The following is a 23,784-nucleotide window of genomic DNA, read 5'->3' as shown; positions in this document are numbered from 1 at the left end:
TAATTAAACATATGCAAGGATAATGATGTGAATTTTTTTTATATAAAAATCTAAAACAAAAAGAAAAAAGTCAGTTGATTTCAAAAAATACTGTTAAAGTTTCATGTTTTATGGGACATTTCTTTCAAATTTAGCTTTTATTCTGTCCTTGTGTTTACGCTTTAAATCGCGGACTTTTATTGTGTCTTTGGGTTACTGTGGGACTTTTATTCTGCCCCGGTCGCTGGTTCCGCTCATATGGCTGAAGATGGCGAGCGGATCGGGGCCAGTTTCTGCTCTCTGGACCGAAATCAACCGCTGCGGACAGAACGGCGACTTTACTAGAGCCCTGAAAGCTGTCAACAAAAGTAAAATAAAAACATATCAATCATATCTTTGTCCAGATTTCTCTCACTGTGGATAAAAACACTGTTTAGCTCCATGTCTCTCGTAGCATGTATCTAACCTGCAGTGCAGTAGATTCGCTAATGTCAGTGTTGTACACAAATTTCATATTTTATTAAGACAAATGGGATGTTTACTTTAATAATACAACTCTTGAGAAGCTCTTAAAGAGTGTGTTGGCAGTCTTCAAGACTTTCTGGAGGTTTGAGGGGTCTGTGCTTAGTGATTACGTGTCCTAAGGGGTTGGAATAAATGTAAACGTGCTTTCAAATGACTTAATTTTATATTTAACTTTAAAGATATACAAGTACTAGTTTTTTAAATGTTTAGTTTATTCTATAATATTATTTTATTCTGTGCAGTTTTTTTTTTTTGCAATGAGAATTGTATGATATCAATGTAAAAATCAATTTTTGAGGTTTCACAATGATATATCTTGTTGATCTTATATTTACTATTTCTTTTTCTTTCTTACTGTTTGCAGTTCTTCATGAAAATAAGGACGATGTGATAGCCCTGCGTTGTAAAATCGTCTGTCTGATCCAGAATGGAGGTTTTAAAGAGGCCCTGAATGTCATGAACACTCACACTAAATCACTGACCAGGTGAGATGGTCACCCAGACTGCAGCTCTAAAACATGTAGAGAGGGACCCTTTTGAAAAACAAGTCACTAGAAATAGCGTTCTATCCAGGCACCTTTTAACATACTGTTATTTCTTTATTCTTCAGTTTTGTGTGCAATAATCTTAAACACATCACATACTAATCAGGGCTGGTTGTATACATTTCTAAGGCCCCTAAATGATCGACATGATCTTTGCTGAAAAATTAAGCCAGTTAAGCTGCCTTCTGTTATCAAATAGAAAGTTTATATTTTTTTAGCAAGTAAAAGGCCTTTTAGTATAATTGCACAACCATCCACCTTAAGCTTGTGCTTCGTGTCTTTTTGCTGTGAAATATTTACTGATTTTCATAAAGTAAATGTAAGAATAACTTTTATATTGTTAGTAATATTTCAAGATGGACACTTACTGGAAGCAACTTGGGTTTACTTGATTGTCCGTAAATAATTTTTTAGAAAAATCAGTGAGTCTCACATATGATCATCAGGCTTTTGAGGAACGTTTATTTGTTCATCTCTGAATCATCATTTTATTGCATTGCACTGTATGTTTTGATCATCAATCTAAGCTATTAAATATAATCTTACATATTATTGGAGATATAGAGTGATGACTGATATTTATATAGTTTTATGTAAGTATCTGGTATACTGTTGTAAGGATCTCATTTATTTGCATTACAATCAGAATTTCATCTTATGTTTTGCCCATATAAATATCAGAATCAATCTGTACCAAATTGCATATTTTGGCTCAGATTGGGCCTCTGAATAAAATCCTTGAGTATGAACTAGCCTACATAATCTCACCATATGCTGTATGAGCATTAAAAGTCTGATGTATCATATGATACTCAACAAAAACACTTTTTTTGGACAAAGATAGTCGTTAGATAGTCGTTTGGAGTGGACTAATCGTTAGTCGACCAGAAGAGGCTTGGTTGACCAAAATTTTATTAGTTGCTTTGTCGCATAAAAAAAACAAACATCCACAGGCGAAATCACGCAGTCCGTGATGGTCAGATCATTAACGGCTGGTCTATGGTAATACAGTTCATCGGGCAGGACATCCAAATGCTCGCCTATCATTCATTGACCTCAAATCAAATGCTCGCCTATCATTCATTGACCTCAAATATGGCTTATCATCTTAAATATGTAAGTATTAGCAACTTTACATGGCCGCTCAATCTAATGTTAACCTAGAAAAATGCGCGCTGTTGTCTGTGTGGAGTGTGGAAGCTGAACAGTAGTGCTGGGCGGTATACCGGTTCATACCGAATACCGGTGTTTTTTTTTGTTATGATATGAATTTTTAAAATACCGCAATACCGGTGTATGTCGCTTAAACAACGTTCGGAACGCGACACTGTTTGAAAGGGGTCCCTTTTCACTGTTGCACTGTGTTGAGGGAACAGCTGTATGTGTTACTAAGCGTGAAAGTTCAGAAACTGAAGCTGTAGAACTAATAGAACGTGATGACACAGAATAACTCATCCACAATATCTACATTGACCGCCACAAATATCCACACACAATAAGCGAGTTCACTGCAGGACAGATGGAGGCGCCGGTGCGCTCACTTGCTCTTAAAATACTCCTCATTTTTGGTCCTACAGATAAGAGTAATACATCTTTCAAATCTGTAAAGACAGGAGTGCACTCACAATAACAACAAAACGCACTTTTGTAAAATAATGAAAAACAAAATGAAGCGCTTTCTGCCGTCTCGGTCTCTGTGAACTTGAGCACGAAACTCCGTGTATATCTTTGCCTTACAGACATTAAAAATATATCTATAGAGAGTGAATGTCTACTTTCAAATTAACCAATTCAAATGGAAAACAAATATTCTCAGATTCTGTAATCCGTATGAAACAAGGTGCATACGGCGGAGATGACGAGTCAGTGTCGCCGAGTTCATCTCTTAAACAGAAAACAAAGAATGCAGTAGTTCATCAAATTATTAAAATGTTAATGCAGTCTCCTTTCTGTTATTCACTGACACATTCATAATCATTACTTCAGTGGTGCGCTGTGGCAAGCTTTATGTGTGTGCTTGAGCGCTTATTAGGCAATGTAGGCAATTAAAGGCTCATTATAATGATCTAAATGGTTTATTAATAAACGTGCAATTAGTTGACTAGTGCTTAAAATGAACGACTACTAGTCGACCAGAAAAATCCTTAGTCGAGGGCAGCCCTAGTTTAATGTTTTGTCTAAAGGTTAAATAAAATGTTACATTAAAAACAAAAACGAATTTATTATTCCACATTATTTTATTCTATATTCTAATAAACACAAAAGATGTTTGACTGGTTCATATGTGTTTAAATCGGATTTGTTCAATTTACAGTACAGTGTATATACAATACCATATACATTTGTATGCTTCTAAGAGGTGCTGAATTTGGTGGAGGTTTCTGTCCTTTTCTGCATCCCTTTTCAATGTAATAAAAGTTTGTTCGTTGTATTTTGTGTCTCTAGTGACATGATCGGGTTCGAGAAGGCCTACTGCGAATACCGTCTGAACAGGGTGGAGCACGCTTTGAAAACTATCCAGGGAATCCCAGAGCAAACAGACAAACTCAAGGAGCTCTACGGCCAAGTGGTGAGAGTCGTGTAGTTTGTGTCAGTGTTTGCTGTCAGTTTCAACTCTGGGTTAATGAGTATTTCAGCAGTTTGCTTTTCAAGTCCGAATGCACGAGTTGATGCAGTTGTGTGTGTAGTTGTACAGACTGGAGCGGTATGACGAGTGTCTGGCCGTTTATAAAGAAATGATCAGAAACTCTCACGACGATTATGAAGAGGAGAGGAAGACGAATCTGTCGGCTGTATTAGCGGCACAGAGCACCTGGGAGAGCACGTCGGCGGTGAGAAACAGACACGCTCATCTGCAGGAATGTGTTGATTTGCTTTAAGTGGTCACATCTTACCTTTCTTTCATGTTTTGTTTGTATTCAGGAGGATCTGGGTTTACCGGAGAGCTCATATGAGCTGTGCTACAATGCTGCCTGCTTACTGATTGGTCAAGGGCAGCTCAGCCAGGGCATGCAGAAACTGCAGAAGGCTGAAGGTCAGAGGTCATGCCTTTATTGTAGAGTTATAGCAGAGATTGCAAACTATGGGTTAGTATGATTGGAGAAAGCTAATAGTCAACACAGATCATGTGCATCTGTAGTCATATAAAGACTTGATGTACAAACTGTGTTTGTGTAAGTTTGGGTTTTTTCTTTGGAAAGAAAATGTGCAGGACTCCAGATGAGTATATTTGAATGATATGAAGTGTGATGTGACACTGAAGACTGGAGTAATGATGATGCTGAAAATTCAGCTTTGCATCACAGAAATAAATGATATTTTAAAATATATTCAAATAGAAAACGGGTATTTCAAATAGTAATAATATTTCACAATATTATAAAATAATCGTGCTTAAATATGCAATGGCAAAATGCCTTCTTGATGAAGACCATCTCTCTACAACATCCAGAGGTCATGGGGGGTCTTCTTATGAAGTGTGTTTTTAATTAACTGCTTCTCACATCCTGTGGGAGTGTGCTGAACTGCTGGGAAATCATGTTGTGCAATCCAAACCAGGCAGATTATTTACTGTCAGAAAAACCGCAAAGAGTGAATTACAGCTTTTGGTTTGGCTCATAAAATCTGTAGGTGGTAAAGTGCTTCCTTGTTTTGTTTCTGTTAATGAATGAAATAGTTGGCATTAAATCTCTCATGCAAGTGTATGTAATACTGTGGTTCTATCACACACTAGTCATAGGTTACTAACGCTGTGCCAGCTTTTATAAAATTAGCTCTGCGAGCCACCTACACGGTTTCACTTTGAGTCTCTGCAGCTCTTAAGAATAACGTGAGTTGGCTGAGAAAAACATGAATGAGTCAATCAGTTTTTGTTTTATTTATTTGTTCTATTTGTTTTTCCAGAGTTGTGCAGGAAGTCTTTGACTGAGGATTCTGTGAGTAATTCATCTATTTTTGTGATCTGATGTGCTTGCAACGCTTACATGCTTTCATTATTGGGTTTTGCTAACGTAAGCATTACATGCACCACCTTAATAAGAATTTCAACGAAGACCTCAAATTGTGTGCTATTATTTGATTAATTTGTTGCCATTCATTGTGAATAATTTAGGATGTGACGGAGGAGGATGTTGACGCTGAACTGGCCATCATTCACTCTCAGATGGCTTATGTGATGCAGCTACAGGGCAGAACCGAAGACGCCCTTCAACTCTACAATCAAGTCATTAAACTCAAGTGTGTGTGTGTGTTACAGACTGCACATTAAAAATACTCAACAGGTGTCGTAATGAAAATGTACTCACCAAGATGTAGATGAGTTTGTTTCTTCAGAAGAACAGATTTGGAGAAATGTAGCATTACATCACTTGCTCAGCAATGGATCGTCTGCAGTGAATGGGTGCCGTCGGAATGAGAGTCCAAACAGCTGATAAAAACATGATAATTCACACGACTCTAGTCCATCAATTAACATCTTGTGAAGCGAAAAGCTGCATGTTTGTAAGAAACAAATCCATCATTAAGACGTTTTTAACTTCTTTTAAACCTGCTTTTAACCATTGTCTCCAGCTAAAAGAGTTTTCTATCCATATTATTACTTTCTCCAGGGAAAAAGTGAGGAGTGGCATATGTACAGATCAAGCAACGTTTGCAAGCCAAAATAGTCCAAAACCGTTCTAAACAGTTATGTGTGTGGATTTTGATGTGCGAGGACAACAGGGGGATGGACTTTGTCCACTGGAGTAAGCTTTTTTTTTTTTGCCATTCTTTGAACTTTTAGCCGGAAATAACAGTTTGAAGTTAAATGCTTCTTAATGATGGATTTGTTTCTTAGAAACAAGCAGCTTTTCCCTTCACAAGACATTAATTGATAGACTGGAGTGATGTGGATTAGAGTGATGTTTTTATCAGCTGTTTGGACTCTCATTCTGACGGCACCCATTCACTGCAGAGGATCCATTGGTGAGCAAGTGATGAAATTTCTCAAAATGTGTTACTATGAAGAAACAAACTCATCTACATCTTGAATGACCTGAGGGTGAGTACATTTTCAGTAAATTTTCATTTTTGAGTGAACTATTTATTTAATAATACAGTAAATAAATGCATGCTTGGGTGATAAGATGGGAAAAAATCTCAGAGGACTTAAAAAGTGCAGAAAATATTGATATTTTTTAAAAATTTATTTAGTCTGGCGTTTTAAGTAGTATCTTGTAATTCTAGTTTTTATTTATATCACTATCATTTTATGCTAATCATTCATTTATTTCTGCTGCTTTGCATTGCATTGGATTTAATAACATTTCTTTAGAAATAACATTTTGATTGATATATTAAGGTTACCACATTAGACTCACGCAGTGAGTTTTTGTGTTTGTCTTTGCGTCCAGGCCGTCTGATGTGGGTCTGCTGGCTGTGACTGCCAATAATATCATCACCATTAACAAGGTAAATAATATAAAACAAAAACGTTCTCTCGTATTCTTCTTCCACATGCCTGAAGGGCAGATCATGTCAGCTGAATGATAAATTAGACCCTCAGCTTGTTTGTAACCGCTGTTTTTATCGGTGTTCTTCCAGGACCAAAACGTGTTTGACTCCAAGAAGAAGGTGAAACTGACCAGTGCTGAAGGGGTTGAGCACAAACTGGCCAAAAAACAGCTGCAGGCCATTGAGATCAACAAAGCCCTGTTGGCTATGTACACTAACCAGGTGATCACCCAGTTTGTTTTGTACAATATGCTTTGTCCATGATTTTTTCTGATGGATGTGACCTCTGACTTCTCGATTGTTGCCCCTTAGGCCGATCAGTGCAATAAGATGTTGGCAAGCCTGCAGACCCAGAATCCAGGGCACCCCAGACCGGTTCTGATCAAGGTGGCCCAGCTCTGCCGAGAAAAACAGCACAACAAAGCCATAGAACTCTTACAGGTACTTTGCCCTCCTGACTCTTTCATTTCTGCTATCTGTGGTGTTAGTAATGTGGCGTTTCCGTCTCTCCTGCAGCGGTTTTCAGATCAGCACCCCGAAAGCGCTTCTGGAATCAAACTCACCATGGCACAGCTCTACCTGACGCAAGGTACGGATACAAACCCAACACACAGAGAGCAGACTGAATGTACAAGGATATTTGAAATCTAATTTATGTGTACATCTCCAACAGGTCATGTGACCAAAGCTTGTGACATCCTGAAGTCAATAGAGGAGATTAGGTATAAACCAGGAATGGTGAGATTTCATTTGCTTTTGATTATGTTTGAAGGGACTTACGAGGGCTGTTAGTGAGTTAAGATATTTGTGATGAATCTAAATAGATCTGTAGTTAACACAGTTACACAAGTGTTGAATCTGTTAAAGGTGATGCATTATATTTGCTGAAACTGTATATTTTTATTCATATAAATAAAATAACATTCATATTATTTTATTATTATTATTCTATTATATTATTATTCAATATATTCATATTATCATATTCCGAGCAGCTGAGTCCTTAGCCATCTTCAAGAAACGACTAAAAACACTCTTGTTCCATCTTTATTTGACCCTCTAACTCTAGCACTTTTTTTTATTCTATTTTAATTCTACTTTATATATTTGTCTTCTTTTTTTATTTAAAAAAAAAAAAAACTAACACTAGCTTTCTATTTTTCTATATTCTATCTACTTGTTTTTCTTTTTGTGTGTGTGTGTGTATATGTCTTACACACATATATTATATTTCTCACATTATCACAGTTTATTCTCTATAGTTTACAAAATGGTAATAAAATATGACAAGAACTCAGAGTTAAACTCTGTCAGAACAAATTCATCTTGATTATGTCAGATAACTTTGATAGAAGGGTATGTGATGAATAGGGATGCAACGATTATAGATTTTGTTGGTATGATTATTGTCTGAGGAATAATCACGGTTTCACGATTATGACAATTTTTATGCATTTAGTCATTTCACAACATTATTAATGTATAAAATCACATGGACACTCTTATTGCTGCATTTAGAAACAGAAATAACACAGTAACCAATAATACAGCACAAAATAATAATAATAAAGACAAACAAATGTCTATCTCTCCAATTGGAATTAAAAAGGTGACCTCTGCTCTGTAAACATCCATGTCAGTATTTCTCGTTTGAAAATAACTAATGAAAATAGATCACAAAATTATTTAGTGTTTTCAGTTTGTACATTCTTTACATTTTTTTTGGGCCTGCGGCAGAAAACTGGAAACATGGTGAAAAAAAAATAAAAATCTTGTTGGTTTTTGACTTATGCATAATACTATAAAAGGGATATAGATAACAATGTTAATAAGTATTATTAATATAGGACTATTGACTTTATTTATCCCACAGTGGAAACTATTAATAATGAGGGGAATAAACTGAACTATCATTGTAATAGTTGTAACTGTCATCCATACATATTAATTTTAATAATTTTTTATAATAATTCCTATGATTTTACATGTGGCCTGAGAAAATCATGTCTATTATTTTGGTTTGTGAGATTGGAGATCGCGCTGTGCGCACATTCAAACATTCAGGAGGACACAAACTTGTGAACCCTGCCCCATGACTTTTATTAATAAAATATCTTAGATACTGAATTGCTACATATTAATCAGCAAGGAGAGGGTAAAATCACTGTTTAAGTAACTAAACTCACATGTTTGTAGAGAGACGCACTGACGCAGGTTCACACACACACACACACACACACACACACACACACACACTTCTCTCTCCCTCTCTCTCGTTCGAATAATTAATTCAAGTAGCTAAATGTTATCATCAGTGCTCACTAACACAGATTTAGACAGATTTGTGAACAATATTTGAGAGAAATAGGCCTTTTGTGTACATAGAAAAAGTCTTAGATCTTTGAGTTCAGCTCATGACAAATGGGGGCAAAAACAAAAGTGTTGCGTTTAATTTTGTTCAGTATAGATGGATAGATAGATAGATAGATGGTTATAATTAATACAATTATTTAAAAATATAGTTATAATAATTATAGTTTTAGTAAATATAAACTATTTAGTAAAGTCAACATCTTGAGTGTTGGAAGGACATCATTAAAACTTTGTTTCTTAAGAGGAACCAAATGTTAACACATACTTTACTATATTTATTTGTTTAAAAAAAACTAAGATTTAAAAATGTTATTGATGTTTTAGCAGTCCTTTGGCTCTATATGTTTTTAAATGTTATCCTGTTTGTTTTCCTGATATGTGTTTTTGAATAGCTTTCTGCTCTGGTCACGATGTACACGCATGAAGAGGACATTGACAGTGCGATTGACGTCTTCACTCAGGCGATCCAGTACTATCAGTCAGAGCAGGTAAATGAGAGCGATGGAGCTTCAGCGACACTTTATTAGCTCAGAACTGCATAATTATTTTTGACTCTACCTGCTCTCAGCCGGGGTCTGCCATCCACCTCTCTCTGGTGCGGGAGGCTGCCAACTACAAGCTGAAATACGGCCGTAAGAAAGAGGCCACCAGTGATCTGGAGCAGCTGTGGAAACAAAACACGAATGACGTCCACACGCTGGCCCAGCTCATCTCTGCATACTCACTCGTGGATCAAGACAAGGCCAAAGCGTATCCTCAAACATGGCGGTTTTGTACAGTAATATCACTCAAATCTCAGCAGGAAGGTTTCATTTTACTTGCCTCCATGTTGCTGACTGTAAATGTACTTTGCTTTGGAAAAGGACTCAAATGCTGTATGTTCTTGCACTATATTCTTGTGTTTTCCTGAGCACTTGGTTTTATTCAGTCTGAGTAAGCATCTGCCTTCCCCGGACACCATGTCCTTCAATGTGGATGTTGATGAGCTGGAGAACTCGCATGGAGCCACATATATCAGGAAGAAAGCTGCCAAAGTCGTGGGCGAAAGCCAGCCTAAAGAACCGGGGTAACACACACCTTGATTTTTAAACTAATTTACATTTCAGACAGAATCCAGTCCATCTGAACACATCAGTGCAGTCAATTTGGTGATGTTTGTGATCATAATCACAAATAACAATCAGGGTTTTTCAAACAAGGGTTGCATTTTGGGAACACAATGTGTGTTAGATTAACTTTATTTAAAGATTCACACAATTTCCAACATGAGAAGTTAACAGCGTTTAACCAGTATTTCTGAATAAGAAAGGATTTGAACATTTGAAAGTGAAGAATTTAAGACATAAATATTAGTATTTTAACCGGCAGTGTAAAAAAAATATATCATTAGGCCTATAATTATCAAATTATTTTTACAGGACAATTGTAATTAGTACATCATTTTGGGAACACAATGTGTGTTAGATTAACTTTATTTAAAGATTCACACAATTTCCAACATGAGAAGTTAACAGCGTTTAACCAGTATTTCTGAATAAGAAAGGATTTGAACATTTGAAAGTGAAGAATTTAAGACATAAATATTAGTATTTTAACCTGCAGTGTAAAAAAATATATAATTAGGCCTATAATTATCAAATAATTTTTACAGGACAATTGTAATTAGTACATTTCTATATTAATTTGTAAAATTACAGTTAAAATCTGAAAATAAAACTTAAAAAATAATAAAAACTATCAAAATAAAATGTACTAAAATATATCAAAATAAAACACTGAGTTTTGTTTGTACACCTTGATCATTAACGAACACAAGAAAACCTAATGTGTTGTTACATATTAAATTAATTTAATTTATTAAAATGTTAAATTAAAATCTCAAGGGGGCTTTAAGTGAATATTTTATGTCTAAGGGGTTTGGCTGACAAAAATGTTTGGTCTACATGAAAACACTTGACATTTCTAGCCTGTATTTACAGTTCTTTTGCTCTCTTGTTCATTTAACACATTGTTCTTTTTTATTTCAGTCCAAGCTTTAAAGGCAATTATATATATATATATATATATATATATATATATAACATTTATATATGTATATATTATATCAAATTATAATTAATAAAATCAAAATAAAACACTGAGTTTTGTTTGTACACCTTGATCATTAACAAACACAAGAAAACCTAATGTGTTGTTACATATTAAATTAATTAAAATATTAAATTAAAATCTCAAGGGGGCTTTAAGTGAATATTTTATGTCTAAGGGGTTTGGCTGACAAAAATGTTTGGTCTACATGAAAACACTTGACATTTCTAGCCTGTATTTACAGTTCTTTTGCTCTCTTGTTCATTTAACACATTGTTCTTTTTTATTTCAGTCCAGAGGATGTTAAAAAGAAGAAGAAAAAGAAGAAAGGTATGTCTGCAGCTGATCTCCTAGTATTTTCTTAGCACTCGCAAGAATACAAAGTTGTTAATATTTTTGTGCTCAGGTAAACTGCCCAAGAACTACGACCCCAAATCGACCCCCGACCCGGAGCGCTGGCTGCCGATGCGAGAGCGGTCGTACTACCGCGGCAAGAAGAAGGGCAAGAGGAAGGAGCAGGTCGGCCGCGGCACACAGGGAGCAACATCTGGAGCGTCTCCCGAGCTGTAAGTGTACCATACTGCTTGCATACTGCTTTTTCTGCAGCATATACTACTTACTGCATGCCAGTGTTGTTTTATCATTAATATTTGAAATCAAAATATTTTAAAACCATTTTTATTTCAATTTTAGTTGAAGTTTTAGTCATTTTGTTGCTTTAAATTGTGGTTTTAGTATTTGTGTTTTTGTCATTTTTAGTGGAATTTTTTTTTTTTAGACATCTGTAAAGTTATCAGCAATTTTTATGTTTTATTTTAGTACATTAGTACATCAACTAAATTAAAATAAGCCACTAGGTAAAAATAAGGGTCATTTTACATTTAAGTACTGAGTAATATTAATTATAATGTACTTACTCTAGGGTTTGGTTTAGGGTTACATGTAATTATGCATAATTTACTGTTAGTACAGTAAGAATTGAATATACTTTGCACCGAAAATAATCAAATTTATTTGACAGAAATTGTAATTCTCAACAGTAATATATTTGTTTCTTTTTATTTTTGTTAACATGGCAATAATAATATTTAGGAGTTATTTTTTTGTAATTATACATTTAAATACCGAGTAACATTAATAACTTACTGTTGGGTTTGGTTTAGACCAAGTTGTGTGTAATTATGCATAATTTACTGTTATTAGTAAAGAAAGCACATGTAACAAGAACATAGCAAAATAGTGTTATTCTTTATCTCAGGTAACGTTTATTTCAAGTAACAAAAATGATGAACTGTAACCCTGCTGAATGCATACAGCACCAATGCAATACACTTGCTTTATTTTTTATTTTTATTATTTATTATTTAGTTATTTTTAATGAGTCCATCTGAACACGTCAGTACAGTAAATTTGATGTTTGTGACAATAATAATCACAAATAACAATCAGGGTTTTCCAAACAAGGGTTGCATTCTGCACAATGTGCATTAGGTTAACTTTATTTAAAGATCTGCACACTTTCCAACATGACTGGATAGAAGTTAACAGCGTTTCACCAGTATTTTTGCACAAAAAAGGATTTGAACATTTGAAAGTGAAGAATTTAAGACAGAAATATTAGTATTTCAACCTGCAGTGTAAAATGAAATTATTATTAGGCCTGTAATTAAGAAAGGATTTTTTTAACAAATGAACCGGAAGCAACATCAGAAATACTTTTGGTGTGTGTTTTTCAGTGACGCCAGTAAAAGCGCCAGCAGTCCGCCCACCTCCCCTCGTCCCGGCTCAGGAACAGGCACCGCCACCGCCGTGAGCAACGTGGTTCCCCCGCGACAACAGAAACCTGCTGCAGCCGGAGCCACTCGCAAGAAGGCTCCGCAGAAGAAGAAGAAAGGAGGGAAGGGAGGATGGTAGATAAAGAGAGAGAAACGAAACGATTTCATCTAACATTTGGTTTGCTTGGTTTTGAAACTCTGAGAAACAGTTGTACTAATGAAGACGCCACCTGCTCCAGTGGCCTGGAGGATGACATGCAAAAGTTTTAGTCATTAGATTCTGAAGGATGAGGAAAAGGAATGTGATTTTTGAACGTCAAAGTGTCGAATGGATAAATTGGGAATCTGGTGTCAATGCATTTTTTAAACCATCCAATCCACTGTGTACATGCATTACTATCTATGTTAAAGAGTCTGGGGCATTTCTCCTTTGTTTTTTTAATTTTATTTTTAAATATTTGCTTTTTTGCCCCTCCCCCACCCCTCATATGTTCTGGAGCTGGATGATTTCTCTGTTTATCTTTTGTCCCTGCTTGGTACATGAACGCTTAATAAAGCAAGTTTGTGCCACAATAGAGGCTGTTTATGCAAAGCTGAGATATTTATTTTTGAAATCCAGCGCTCAACCCTGATTATAATTTTGAACAAACTCTCCTCAGAAACAGATCTCCAGTGTTAAATCTTAATAAAGAGATTCCTGGAAAAACCAATCAACTCGGAGTGTCTTGCTCTTTCATATGTAAACTCCTAAAGATCTGTTGCCATAATTGTGCAGTAAATATAACTGTTTAACCATTAAAACCATTGTTCTTTTTATGCACTGGTCAATTTAGAGATTTTGAACTATTTTGCTTCCAAAACATGTCCTCTTTCAGACTAGTGGAAAGAAAACATCCAAAATACACATTTATATGTTTATTTTATTACTCTAATCTATTTGTGTCTGTAAATTTCAGTTAATCTTTAAGAGTTTTTTTTTCATTCACTGAGCCAAAAATCTTTACTTTGCATAAAGCAAACTTTACAGTTTTATTCTTATCTATATACTGAAGGTTTTTACAGATGAGTTTGTTCGTATATCATTTGCTGGATGTGTATAAAATGTATTCCCTCTGCTTCTGGCTGTTGACAGATTTGAAGTGATAAAAAGAGCAATCCAAAATTCCCTCTATAAAACTCTTCAGTGTCAACAAAAGAATTTTGAACCATTATCCAATGTTCAGATGTCTGTTCTGATTTATGGAAATGTGTGCATATTTAATTAGATAAAGCCTCATTCGCGTTTTTAAACAATATTTCAGTAATTCTGGTGGATTCAAAAAAAAAAGCCTTGAACATTTTAGTAAAAAAAAAAAATGCATTGTACAGCTCAAATCTTGATGGGATTTTTTATTTTAGAAGTCAGAAAAGTCAGAAAGAGATTTATTACCAAGTATGTTTACACACACACAAGTAATCTGACTTGATGACAGGAGCTTCCAGTGCAGAAGAAAGTACGGACATAGTGCAACATGCATAATAATACAGTAGCAATGGAATATAACACTAATATAAGAAAAACAGAAAATCAAATAATAATGCATTATATACAGATGTAGAAGAGTGAAAAAAAATTTATTGTTTAAATTAATGTACAGTGATGTATAAATCTCAATTTAAAAAAATTGACCCTTATGACTGGTTTTGTGGTCCAGGGTCACATATACTGATTTACAAATGTACAAATTCCATGTATAAATATGTCAGTTATGATGGACAATGTATAGCTATGGAAGTTTTAATTGTTCAGGCTGACGATAGCCTGCGGGAAAAAAACTGAAAAACTTTAGTCAGTTTTACCGTCATTGTAGTCTTTTTTCATACAGAAATACTTCAAAGTTAGGTATTCTTTTAGTAGGTTGACATTATATCAATGTTTAGATAACATTTTGCACAGTGTGATCTGTCTCGAACAGGTGCTTTTATTTGTAGATGATATGTTTCTCCAGCAGGTGGCGCTGTGTGTGTTCGAGCGCCCTGGAACTGTCGTGACTGAGTTACTTGAATCAAACATGTCACCGACGAGTGTGTGCCTTTAAAGACTGGCTCTCGGCGGCAGGTTAGTTTATCTCAGGAGATTACTTGAGCTTCGACTCCCGCTGGTTTATGGTTTAAATGAAGATCAAAATCTCTCGCGATCTTTTGTGATTACCTCACATCTCACGAGACCGCCGCTTTTGTTGTTGATCTCCAGGAAACGCAAAAGCTCGGGTGACACCTTTTCCGTTTTGGTGGAAAGACGAGAAAATACATTTAGCGCTTTAATAAATCTGCAGGAGTAATTCTGTTTTTCGCTCGCGTTATTTCTACTCACCGGAAATATCGACCTCTAGAGTTTCTAATCCACTTGTGGCTCCGCACCGAGGCCCGTGTGTGGCGCATCACGTCCGAGGGCATGTAAAAAAAAATTATCGCATTTGTTTATATTTTAGCTTGCTTTGATTTGGAGGCACGAATTGAGCGTGAACATGCCCGGTGCGCGCGAGATCGGGTTGGTGGGCGCCGCGCTCGCGCTCACGGGAGGAGTCGCGTGCGCTTTGTGCTATCTGATGAGTGAAACACAAAAACCCAAGAAAACACAAACAGTCGAAGAGGAGCTGAGTGAGGACGGGAGCAGGAAAGAGCACGTGCATAAAGCGACCAAGACCGAAACTGCACTAAAAACGCCCATAATATCAGAGGTTTGTGGGTTTTGATCCAGTTTTATCCTCTTGGACGTTCTTTTATCCCAGTGTTTTGGTGGCACTCCAGGCCTCAAAGCAATAAATTCTGCCGAAATTAAAATAATTTCAGTTTACAGTGACATGTGGTTTAAAATGTCTTTAATAAATATTATTATAATATTTAATGCTGAACAGGTGCTTAATAGATCATGCATATCTATATCCTCTTAAATAGTAATATTCAGCAATTCAAAATTTTGATATTCATTATTAAACATTATCATAATATGAAATGCTTAAAAAGATGCTTTAAGTACATGCAAATAGTCCCAAATAATATTATGCAACTTTGATTCAAGTTTTTAGAAAGGTTAATGTTTTTTAATATAATTTTTAATGCTGGGTGCAAAAAAAAGAAGGAAAAAAAAAAAAAAAAAAAATATATATATATACTTTAATTTAATTTAACTTTAATTAATAAATAAATAAAACCAATAATAAACAATGCTTGAATAGTATACATGGAAATAGCCACACTTAATATTATGATAATTTATTTATTTTTAAATGTATTAACATAATTTATAATGCTTAAATAAATGCAAAATAATAGAAATATGCAACACTGATTCATGTTTTAATAAATGTGCAATAATATTCTAATATGAATATATAAAAATAAGCTATATATCTTTCAAGCTATAAATAATGTTAAGTGAAAGTTAATATTACAAAATGATTATGCTTTTGTTTGGTTTTGTTTTCAAATAATTTTAGTGTCACCTGGGAGTTTATTTTCCAAATTAACTCAAAATAAATTAGCATGCAGTGTTTGCATTTTCGAGCATGGTGCATTGATCAAATGAACTGCTTTTGGTTTATTGTGAGGACCTCCTGTAGTTTAATCCGTCTCATTCTCTGTGTCAGTGTGACATGTGAAGCAGCTTTACTCTCCCATCAAGCTGTGATTTCAGTAAAGTAATGCCATGTTTGTTCTCTGTGTTGTGCAGCCCAGGACAGCAGGTACTCAGGTGCTGGTTTTGGGGCTGGACGGGGCAGGAAAGACTAGCTTACTGCACTGTTTTGCCACGGGCAGCCTAGAACAAGACGTGTCCCCCACTCAGGGCTTCAACGCAATCTCCATCAACAAGGAAGAGCTTCAGATCGAGTTCTTAGAGAGTAAATACAGCTCATTTACACACACATATTGTGATTACTGTAGATCAAACGGCAGCATGTTGCTTGCAACACCAAAGTCATACAGTAGGTTTGAATCCAAAGGGAATACATGCACTGATCAAATAAATCATGCAAGTCGATTTGGAAAAAGTGTTAGTACCACCAAAAAAAAATTGTCGTTGTTTTAGTATCATTGATATACTATTATAGTTTTTGTAAACATTTAAAAAGAGATTTTATTTTTATATCTTGTTTTTAATCTCAAAGTTTTTGTAATTTTGCTGTATTTGTCATTTTTATTTGTGTTATTCAAAAAAATGTCTGTGTAGTCTTTATTAAGGTTTAGATTTTAGTTTAATTTAGATTTACTTATATTAGTACTTAATGGAAGCTTGTTTTCATCACAGGAAAAAAAAAAAAAAAAAAATGGTAATTACAAAATATTATCTCACAATTCAATTAGACAAAAGTCGGAATGTTTTATTCTGTGGCAGAAAAACAAAACAAAAAACAGGATTGTGATTTTGTGAGAAAAAAGTCAGAATTGTGAGATGTAAACTCTGAGTTGCAGGAAAGTCAGAATTCTGAATAAAAGTAGAATTGCAAAATATAAATGTGCAATGCTGATCAGAAGAGTCCAAATTGTAAGATATTGTAAGAACTTCGAAACTGCGAGAAAAAAGTCTTGAGTTGTGAGGTAAAAAGCCACAATTACCACATTGCCACGATTGTGCGATGTAAACTCAGAATTCTGAGACAAAAGTCTATTGCGAGATATAAGATTAAAATTGCGTCAGTTTATATTTCACAATTCTGAGAAAAAAAGGAAACGGGCTTCCATGGTACTTCAACTTAAATGAGAAATGTTGAAAAACTAGTTGAAATAAAAAAAAAAAAATGTATCACTATTTTAAGGTCCAAATCTCACCATTAACAAACCATTAACTATGACTTTTGCCACAATAAACTCCTAATTTGCTGCTTATTATTAGTATTTAGGTAGTTGTTAAATTTAGGTATTGGGTAGGATTAGGGTACATTCATATAAAACACCCACGCCGCGTTTTGATTTTGAAACGTGCAGTGCTCATGTTTATTCAACGAAGTCAAACGGCACAAATAAATCAATGTATGGGAAACACTGGTAATGTATATCGAAATATCGGAAATGTGTTTAAAAATCATATCACCGTTATTGGAAAAAAATTATATCGCGATACATATTGATATTGAATTATTGTCCAGCCCTATTTCAGTTAAAAGTTTATTTTGTTTGAAGTAATTAAATTGAAGGATTTTCGTTAACAAAAACAACCCTGGTTTGAAGTGAATAGTATAACAGTGTAATCGTGTCTTTCGTGCTTCCTCTGTCGTGCAGTTGGAGGTACGGAGAAGCTGCGCGATTACTGGCGAATGTATCTGTGTAAAGCGCGTGTGCTGGTGTTCGTGGTGGACTCGTCTGACCCCGAGCGATTCCCTCTAGCTAAACGTCTCCTGCACCAGCTCCTGTCGGCCGACCCCTGCCTGCCTCTAGTGCTGCTCGCCAACAAGCAGGTGAGAGCGCTCGCTCGGTAATCCTCTCTCAGCACGATCCGTCTGATAGAGTGCGTGTCAGGACCATCTGGACGCTCAGACGTAAGGGTAAGGTGCTGAGGCAGTGCGGCTTTTCCTGTTCTTGCAAACACATCTGGTGTGGCAGACGGGCCTTAAAGTCAACATGAAATCAAATTGGCCCAGGAATAGTTCCTGGTTATATTAGCTGGGATCCTGCAGTGGAATAAGAAATTTTTGCCACAATATATTGAATTTTAGAGTCATTCTAATAGGTTACATAATGCAAAAGTGAATGACATACTCGGCTTCTACATTGTTAAAACAATAATTACAATATTATCGTAGACAATACATATCGCACACCCCTGTTCCTGGGGCCTGTACCATGAAGCTGGCTAGCCAGGTAAGTTTCACTTTAGTTTGCACCAATCCTGGGTTTTAGGTACCATGAAAGTGGCTTGGCTTTTAGCGGTGTTTATAGCCATAGTAACTTACACTGCATGGCTAACCTGCTCCAGGGCAGGTTATGTTCTGAGTTAGAGATCTCAAACTGAAATTGGACCAATCAGATGTGAGCAAAGTGTCTGACACAAAAAGTCACTCCCCAAGTTTCTCTTGCTCCCAATTAAAGGTCACTAGTACTGGAAAAAAAATTTGTCTGGCTTTAATGATAATTACTTAGTTATTTTATATGATTTATATAATTATTATATGATTTATATTATTATTAATCCATTACACACAAGCAATATTATTATAAATCATTTATTTTAAATGAATATTAATATATACTGATCTTATGTAATATAAATAAGCGGTAGAATAAATAGATAACACTATTTTAAAAATGACTACATGTGACCTTATATGTTCAAGTCTCTATGGCTATATATTTTCAACTGTATAAATTAACTTAGTAAGTTTCGCTTGTGACTGCACTGATAGAGCAAGATAATTTCTTTTATTTGTCCCCTTATCATGTTTCATATGACGTTTAAATTTGTCATGTTCTTCGATTTCTTAACCTTTAGCAAAACCTTAACCTTTAGTTTTGAATCTTGCTGGGTCTCTCGCGAGAAGTTAATCAAACTTGCTTTGTGTTGCAAGGCGTGTGATTGGCTGTTCGCCACTGATGTCACACATTCATGTGCATGCGCTCCACAAACAGGATCAAAGCCTGAGTTGACAAAGAAAGTTGATGATCAGCATCATGGTACCAACAAAACCGGATTGAAGTGGTTTGGTTTTGTCAACTCGAAACGAATCCTGTAACTCTGAATTTGTTCAACTACCATCATGGTACAGGCCCCTGGTCTTTTTGGACTAATTAATTAGTGCATGTTTTTCTGTTATTGGAAACATGGTCCTCTCTCTCTCTCTTTTACGCAGGACGTCCCCGGGGCCCGTGGGATCACGGATCTTTACGAGGCGCTGGATTTGGGCGATGTTGGCGACGGGCACCGGCTCAGTGTGATTGGTACTCAGGTGAAGAAGAGAAAGTCTGAGGCCAACGCCGGTGTGCAAGACGCTCGTGACCTCATCATAGAGATGATGTCAGATGATTGACCACCAACTGTGTGTCTTAAAATTGTTTCCTTTGGTCAGAATTATTTAGGGCTTTACGGTCACCAAAGAGTCTTCAAACCAAATGACAACAAAACAGCCTGTTTTTGTAGTAGAAGAGAGACTAGTGACACTAAAAACGTCATGATTGCTTAAACTGAGAATGAAAATGGAGCATTTTGAAAAAGATGCCAAAGATAATCATGTTTTTCAGTGTATCGCTGCTGCTGTTGTAGTTGTGGATTATGGGATGTTTGAATATCAGTAAACTGATATGGAAATGTGTGTTTGTGCTGTTTTTGCTAGATGATGAGATGCTTTAATTGGTTTATACTGTAACTTGCTGACTTGTCAGTAAGAAGAGTCTATAATCAAAATGTCTGTGTATTAATTTTGTAACTTGACGTTTCTGTCTTTAAATGTCTTTTTAATGCCAGAAATCAAGTGAAGATTTGATCAAATTGGTGAGGGACTTTTGATAACCATTAAATATTAATTTAAATGACTGAATGTGTTTGTCATTTTTGTAACAAAAATCCTGTAATGTTACTTTTTAGCATCAATGACATCATTTTTAGAATCTTTAGAATTCCTGGAATCATATTTCCTGTTTTGTTTATGATGTCATGGTCTGTTAGTTCAGGCTGATTTCACCTCTGATGACAGAGCAGGACCATGTGACTTTGGTTGTCACAGTACCAGCTTCCTTAGCAACAGGCGGTCTCTATTGTGACATTAGTTTCCCAGGATTCCTTTGGGTTTGTACCTGGACAGAATGGACTCGGGTAAAGTCTGCATTTAAAACAAAGCCTAAATATGGTCTCATGTTATTTTTATTGAAAAATAGGTTAATATGAATTTTCTGTTTGTTTTCTATTTCTGAAAGAGCCTGAATTAAAGTCATCCCATTTGGATAGGTATATGCATAGCAGAAAAAAAATTTTTTTAGTTTTTCTTTCATTACTTTATAATTTGTATTTTTAAGAAACTAATAACATGTTTGCTTGTAGGATTTAGTTTCTAGCTCAACCAAAGAAGTCCAAGACAGTTTCGGCCACAACCCCTTGGTAAATGTTTTTTTTTTTTTTTTTGCAAATGGTCTGCATGGCAGAGTTCCAAGACGAAAACCGCTGCTGAGCAAAAAGAACATAAAGGCTCGTCTCAGTTTTGCCAGAAAACATCTTGATGATCCCCAAGACTTTTGGGAAAATACTCTGTGGACTGACGAGACAAAAGTTGAACTTTTTGGAAGGTGTGTGTCCCATTACGTCTGGCGTAAAAGTAACACTGCATTTCAGAAAAAGAACATCATACCAACAGTAAAATATGGTGGTGGTAGTGTGATGGTCTGGGGCTGTTTTGCTGCTTCAGGACCTGGAAGACTTGCTGTGATAAATGGAACCATGAATTCTGCTGTTTACCAAAAAATCCTGAAGGAGAATGTCCGGCCATCTGTTCGTGACCTCAAGCTGAAGCGAACTTGGGTTCTGCAGCAGGACAATGATCCAAAACACACCAGCAAGTCCACCTCTGAATGGCTGAAGAAAAACAAAATGAAGACTTTGGAGTGGCCTAGTCAAAGTCCTGACCTGAATCCTATTGAGATGCTGTGGCATGACCTTAAAAAGGCGGTTTATGCTCGAAAACCCTCCAATGTGGCTGATTTACAACAATTCTGCATAGATGAGTGGACCAAAATTCCTCCACAGCGCTGTAACAGACTCATTGCAAGTTATCGCAAACGCTTGATTGCTGTTGTTGCTGCTAAGGGTGGCCCAACTAGTTATTAGGTTTAGGGGGCAAACACTTTTTCACACAGGGCCATGTAGTTTTGGATTTTGTTTTCCCTTAATGATAAAAACCTTCATTTAAAAACTGCATGTTGTGTTCACTTGTGTTATCTTTTACTAATATTTAAATTTGTTTGATGATCTGAAACATTAAAGTGTGACAAACATGCAAAAAAAATAAGAAATCAGGAAGGGGGCCAACACTTTTTCACACCACTGTATATTGTCAACCATGAGTACAAATACACCTGAGGCTAAGAGGCTTATGTTTTTCAGCACTACCCAAATATCCAGAAAAAAACAGCTGTTTCATCCCTTGATCCAGCTGACTTCTCTGCTGTGCTTGTGTTGTGGGATTCAGGATACTGACATGGGGAAACCAGGAATCGATACGGCCGCTGTCCCGCTCAGCGCTACAAGCCGTTCCGAGCCCCAGAATAAAGGCTCTGGCCCAGCCTAAGAAAGACTTCTGCCTCCAGATCCAGCTCAGGTAGCGAGAAACAGCACATCAACAAATGTCTTAAACTAAATAACTGAATAAAAAGGAAGTTTTATGTATATGTACTGTTCAAACATTGGTGTTAAGATTTTTTTAATGTAGGAAATTATTTTGTACAGTTGATGGGGGGCTTTACAGTTGAGAAGGGGTGCTAATAAAATAATTACATTGTGTAGGTAAAGAATGCCTAAACCGCAGGTACCTAAACATGCCGTTTCAGTCTAGCATTGTTTAGATACAGCACAGCTTCTAAAAACATGCCACACCACTGTTAAATGCATAAACAAATGTCCTGCATTTATTGCGTTTTATTTAATTTTCCCTTAAAAATGTACATTTACATGGTCACATCATTTACTCATCCTGAAGTTGATGAACAAAAGAATATATAAATAAATTTAAAAAAAGGTGGTCCCATTGATTTCTATGATCTATAGAAACCTATAGTATTTTGTTCCATACTATGGAAGTCATTGGGGACCGTCTGTTTGGTTACCAATATTCTTCAAAATACCTTCTTTTGAGTTCAGCAGAAAGAAGAAACTCATACGGGTTTGGAATAACACGAGGGTGCGTAAATGAAGAATTTTCAGTTTTGGGTGAACTATCAAGTGACCATTAAGTGTACAGTTATTAGAAATTAGACATGTCGACTGACAGTCTGACAGACTACTGGCTTGGAATAGGTACTGTTTAAATGCCAGCTAAATAAGGGCTTGAAACTGCTGTGAGCTAAATGAACAAACTGTTCACACAGAAACTGTTTGTGTCTTTAAAAACGTGTACAAAATGGAAAAGAGTGCAGAGTCTCGAGGCGTGTTAAAAACCATACAGCCATTAAATCACCAATAAAAGTTTTTGTTTACATACCGTATTGGCCCGAATATAAGACGACCCTGATTATAAGACGACCCCCCTTTTTCCAGATGTACCTTTTGGAAAAAGGCTTTTTAAAAACCAAATCTTGTTTTTTCTCAGTTAAACACATTTTGTCTTCAATTATTTTCATATTGCATATTTTTCCTATTTTAATTTTTGTTTTGAAAGTATGGTAAAAACTGGTAAAATGTACCAACAATCACATTTAAAAAATATAAACTTTTTGATATACCATTAAAAAAAAAAAAACAGGTAGCCCATCTGAATTAGGACATTTACGCTATCCATCTAATAGTAGCCTACCAAAATCTTATTAACAGCAGAAGTTAAATCTTACCGTAGTCTTCAAATCTGGGTACTGTCTTACGTTTTAAAATCACAAAGAGAGTTTGGTCCCATCAGGCTAACGTGACAGTCACGACTCATGCAGCTGTAAGGTTTTCTGCTTCTTTTGTTTTTACTCGCGATCTTTACAACACGCATTACATTACGTATTTCATGGCACACTCGTTTTATGCGTATTGGGCGCCACCTAGTGTTGTGGGTGTATTATTGACATGTCAAAGTCTAGACCCTGAATATAAGACGACCGCGTTTTTTCAGATGTATTTCCAAGAAAAAAATATCGTCTTATATTCGGGACAATACGGTAATGTGTATGTGCTATGTATATTTATTATGTATATACAGTGGTGTATAAAGTACCTGAAAGCCATACTTAAGCAAAAGTACAGATATCTTACCAGAAAATGACTGGTAGAAGTTGAAGTCACCGTTTAGAATATTACTTGAGTAAAAGTCTTAAAGTATGTGATATTTATTGTACTTAAGTACGAAAAGTTT

At 35.7% G+C, this 23,784-nt stretch overlaps 3 protein-coding genes across 3 annotated transcripts in view; all 3 read left to right on the top strand.

The window, feature by feature from the left end:
• The first annotated feature begins 232 nt into the window (after positions 1 to 232).
• Positions 233 to 13,481, top strand: LOC107731365 (signal recognition particle subunit SRP72-like). Its single transcript, XM_016542425.1, has 18 exons — positions 233 to 347; positions 869 to 989; positions 3,495 to 3,618; positions 3,737 to 3,880; positions 3,972 to 4,083; positions 4,953 to 4,984; positions 5,161 to 5,285; positions 6,440 to 6,497; positions 6,630 to 6,761; positions 6,852 to 6,980; positions 7,056 to 7,128; positions 7,213 to 7,277; positions 9,305 to 9,400; positions 9,481 to 9,662; positions 9,841 to 9,978; positions 11,293 to 11,330; positions 11,407 to 11,566; positions 12,737 to 13,481. Exons 1-18 carry the CDS (start codon positions 248 to 250, stop codon positions 12,912 to 12,914), a joined length of 2,007 nt encoding a protein of 668 aa, XP_016397911.1. The 5' UTR covers positions 233 to 247; the 3' UTR covers positions 12,915 to 13,481.
• Positions 13,482 to 14,815: 1,334 nt separating this feature from the next.
• On the top strand, positions 14,816 to 20,273 carry LOC107731368 (ADP-ribosylation factor-like protein 9). Its single transcript, XM_016542429.1, has 4 exons — positions 14,816 to 15,495; positions 16,488 to 16,656; positions 18,035 to 18,210; positions 19,600 to 20,273. Exons 1-4 carry the CDS (start codon positions 15,283 to 15,285, stop codon positions 19,774 to 19,776), a joined length of 735 nt encoding a protein of 244 aa, XP_016397915.1. The 5' UTR covers positions 14,816 to 15,282; the 3' UTR covers positions 19,777 to 20,273.
• A 159-nt stretch (positions 20,274 to 20,432) lies between these two features.
• The window catches only part of LOC107731347 (testicular haploid expressed gene protein-like), an 8,567-nt gene continuing 5,215 nt past the window's right edge, over positions 20,433 to 23,784 (top strand). Inside the window, exons 1-3 of the mRNA XM_016542401.1 lie at positions 20,433 to 20,531; positions 20,791 to 20,840; positions 21,925 to 22,053. Coding sequence (XP_016397887.1) covers positions 20,433 to 20,531; positions 20,791 to 20,840; positions 21,925 to 22,053 — 278 coding nt within the window. The remainder of the gene's footprint in view (positions 20,532 to 20,790; positions 20,841 to 21,924; positions 22,054 to 23,784) is intronic.

The sequence above is a fragment of the Sinocyclocheilus rhinocerous genome, unplaced genomic scaffold (genome assembly GCF_001515625.1).
Source record: "Sinocyclocheilus rhinocerous isolate Xijiao unplaced genomic scaffold, SAMN03320098_v1.1 scaffold939, whole genome shotgun sequence".
NCBI lineage: Eukaryota > Metazoa > Chordata > Actinopteri > Cypriniformes > Cyprinidae > Sinocyclocheilus > Sinocyclocheilus rhinocerous.
The sequence above is the reverse complement of the archived record's forward strand: the minus strand, read 5'-3'. Positions and strand labels throughout refer to the sequence as shown.

Excerpts from the sequence above, each read along its gene's own strand:
- LOC107731368 (XM_016542429.1), top strand. The coding sequence starts at position 15,283 with ATGCCCGGTGCGCGCGAGATCGGGTTGGTGGGCGCCGCGCTCGCGCTC. Across the intron at positions 16,657-18,034 it reads TCAGATCGAGTTCTTAGAGA|TTGGAGGTACGGAGAAGCTG; the intron begins GTAAATACAGCT and ends TCTGTCGTGCAG. Across the intron at positions 18,211-19,599 it reads TGCTGCTCGCCAACAAGCAG|GACGTCCCCGGGGCCCGTGG; the intron begins GTGAGAGCGCTC and ends TCTTTTACGCAG.
- LOC107731365 (XM_016542425.1), top strand. The coding sequence starts at position 248 with ATGGCGAGCGGATCGGGGCCAGTTTCTGCTCTCTGGACCGAAATCAAC. Across the intron at positions 6,762-6,851 it reads TGGCTATGTACACTAACCAG|GCCGATCAGTGCAATAAGAT; the intron begins GTGATCACCCAG and ends GTTGCCCCTTAG. Across the intron at positions 7,129-7,212 it reads ACAGCTCTACCTGACGCAAG|GTCATGTGACCAAAGCTTGT; the intron begins GTACGGATACAA and ends CATCTCCAACAG.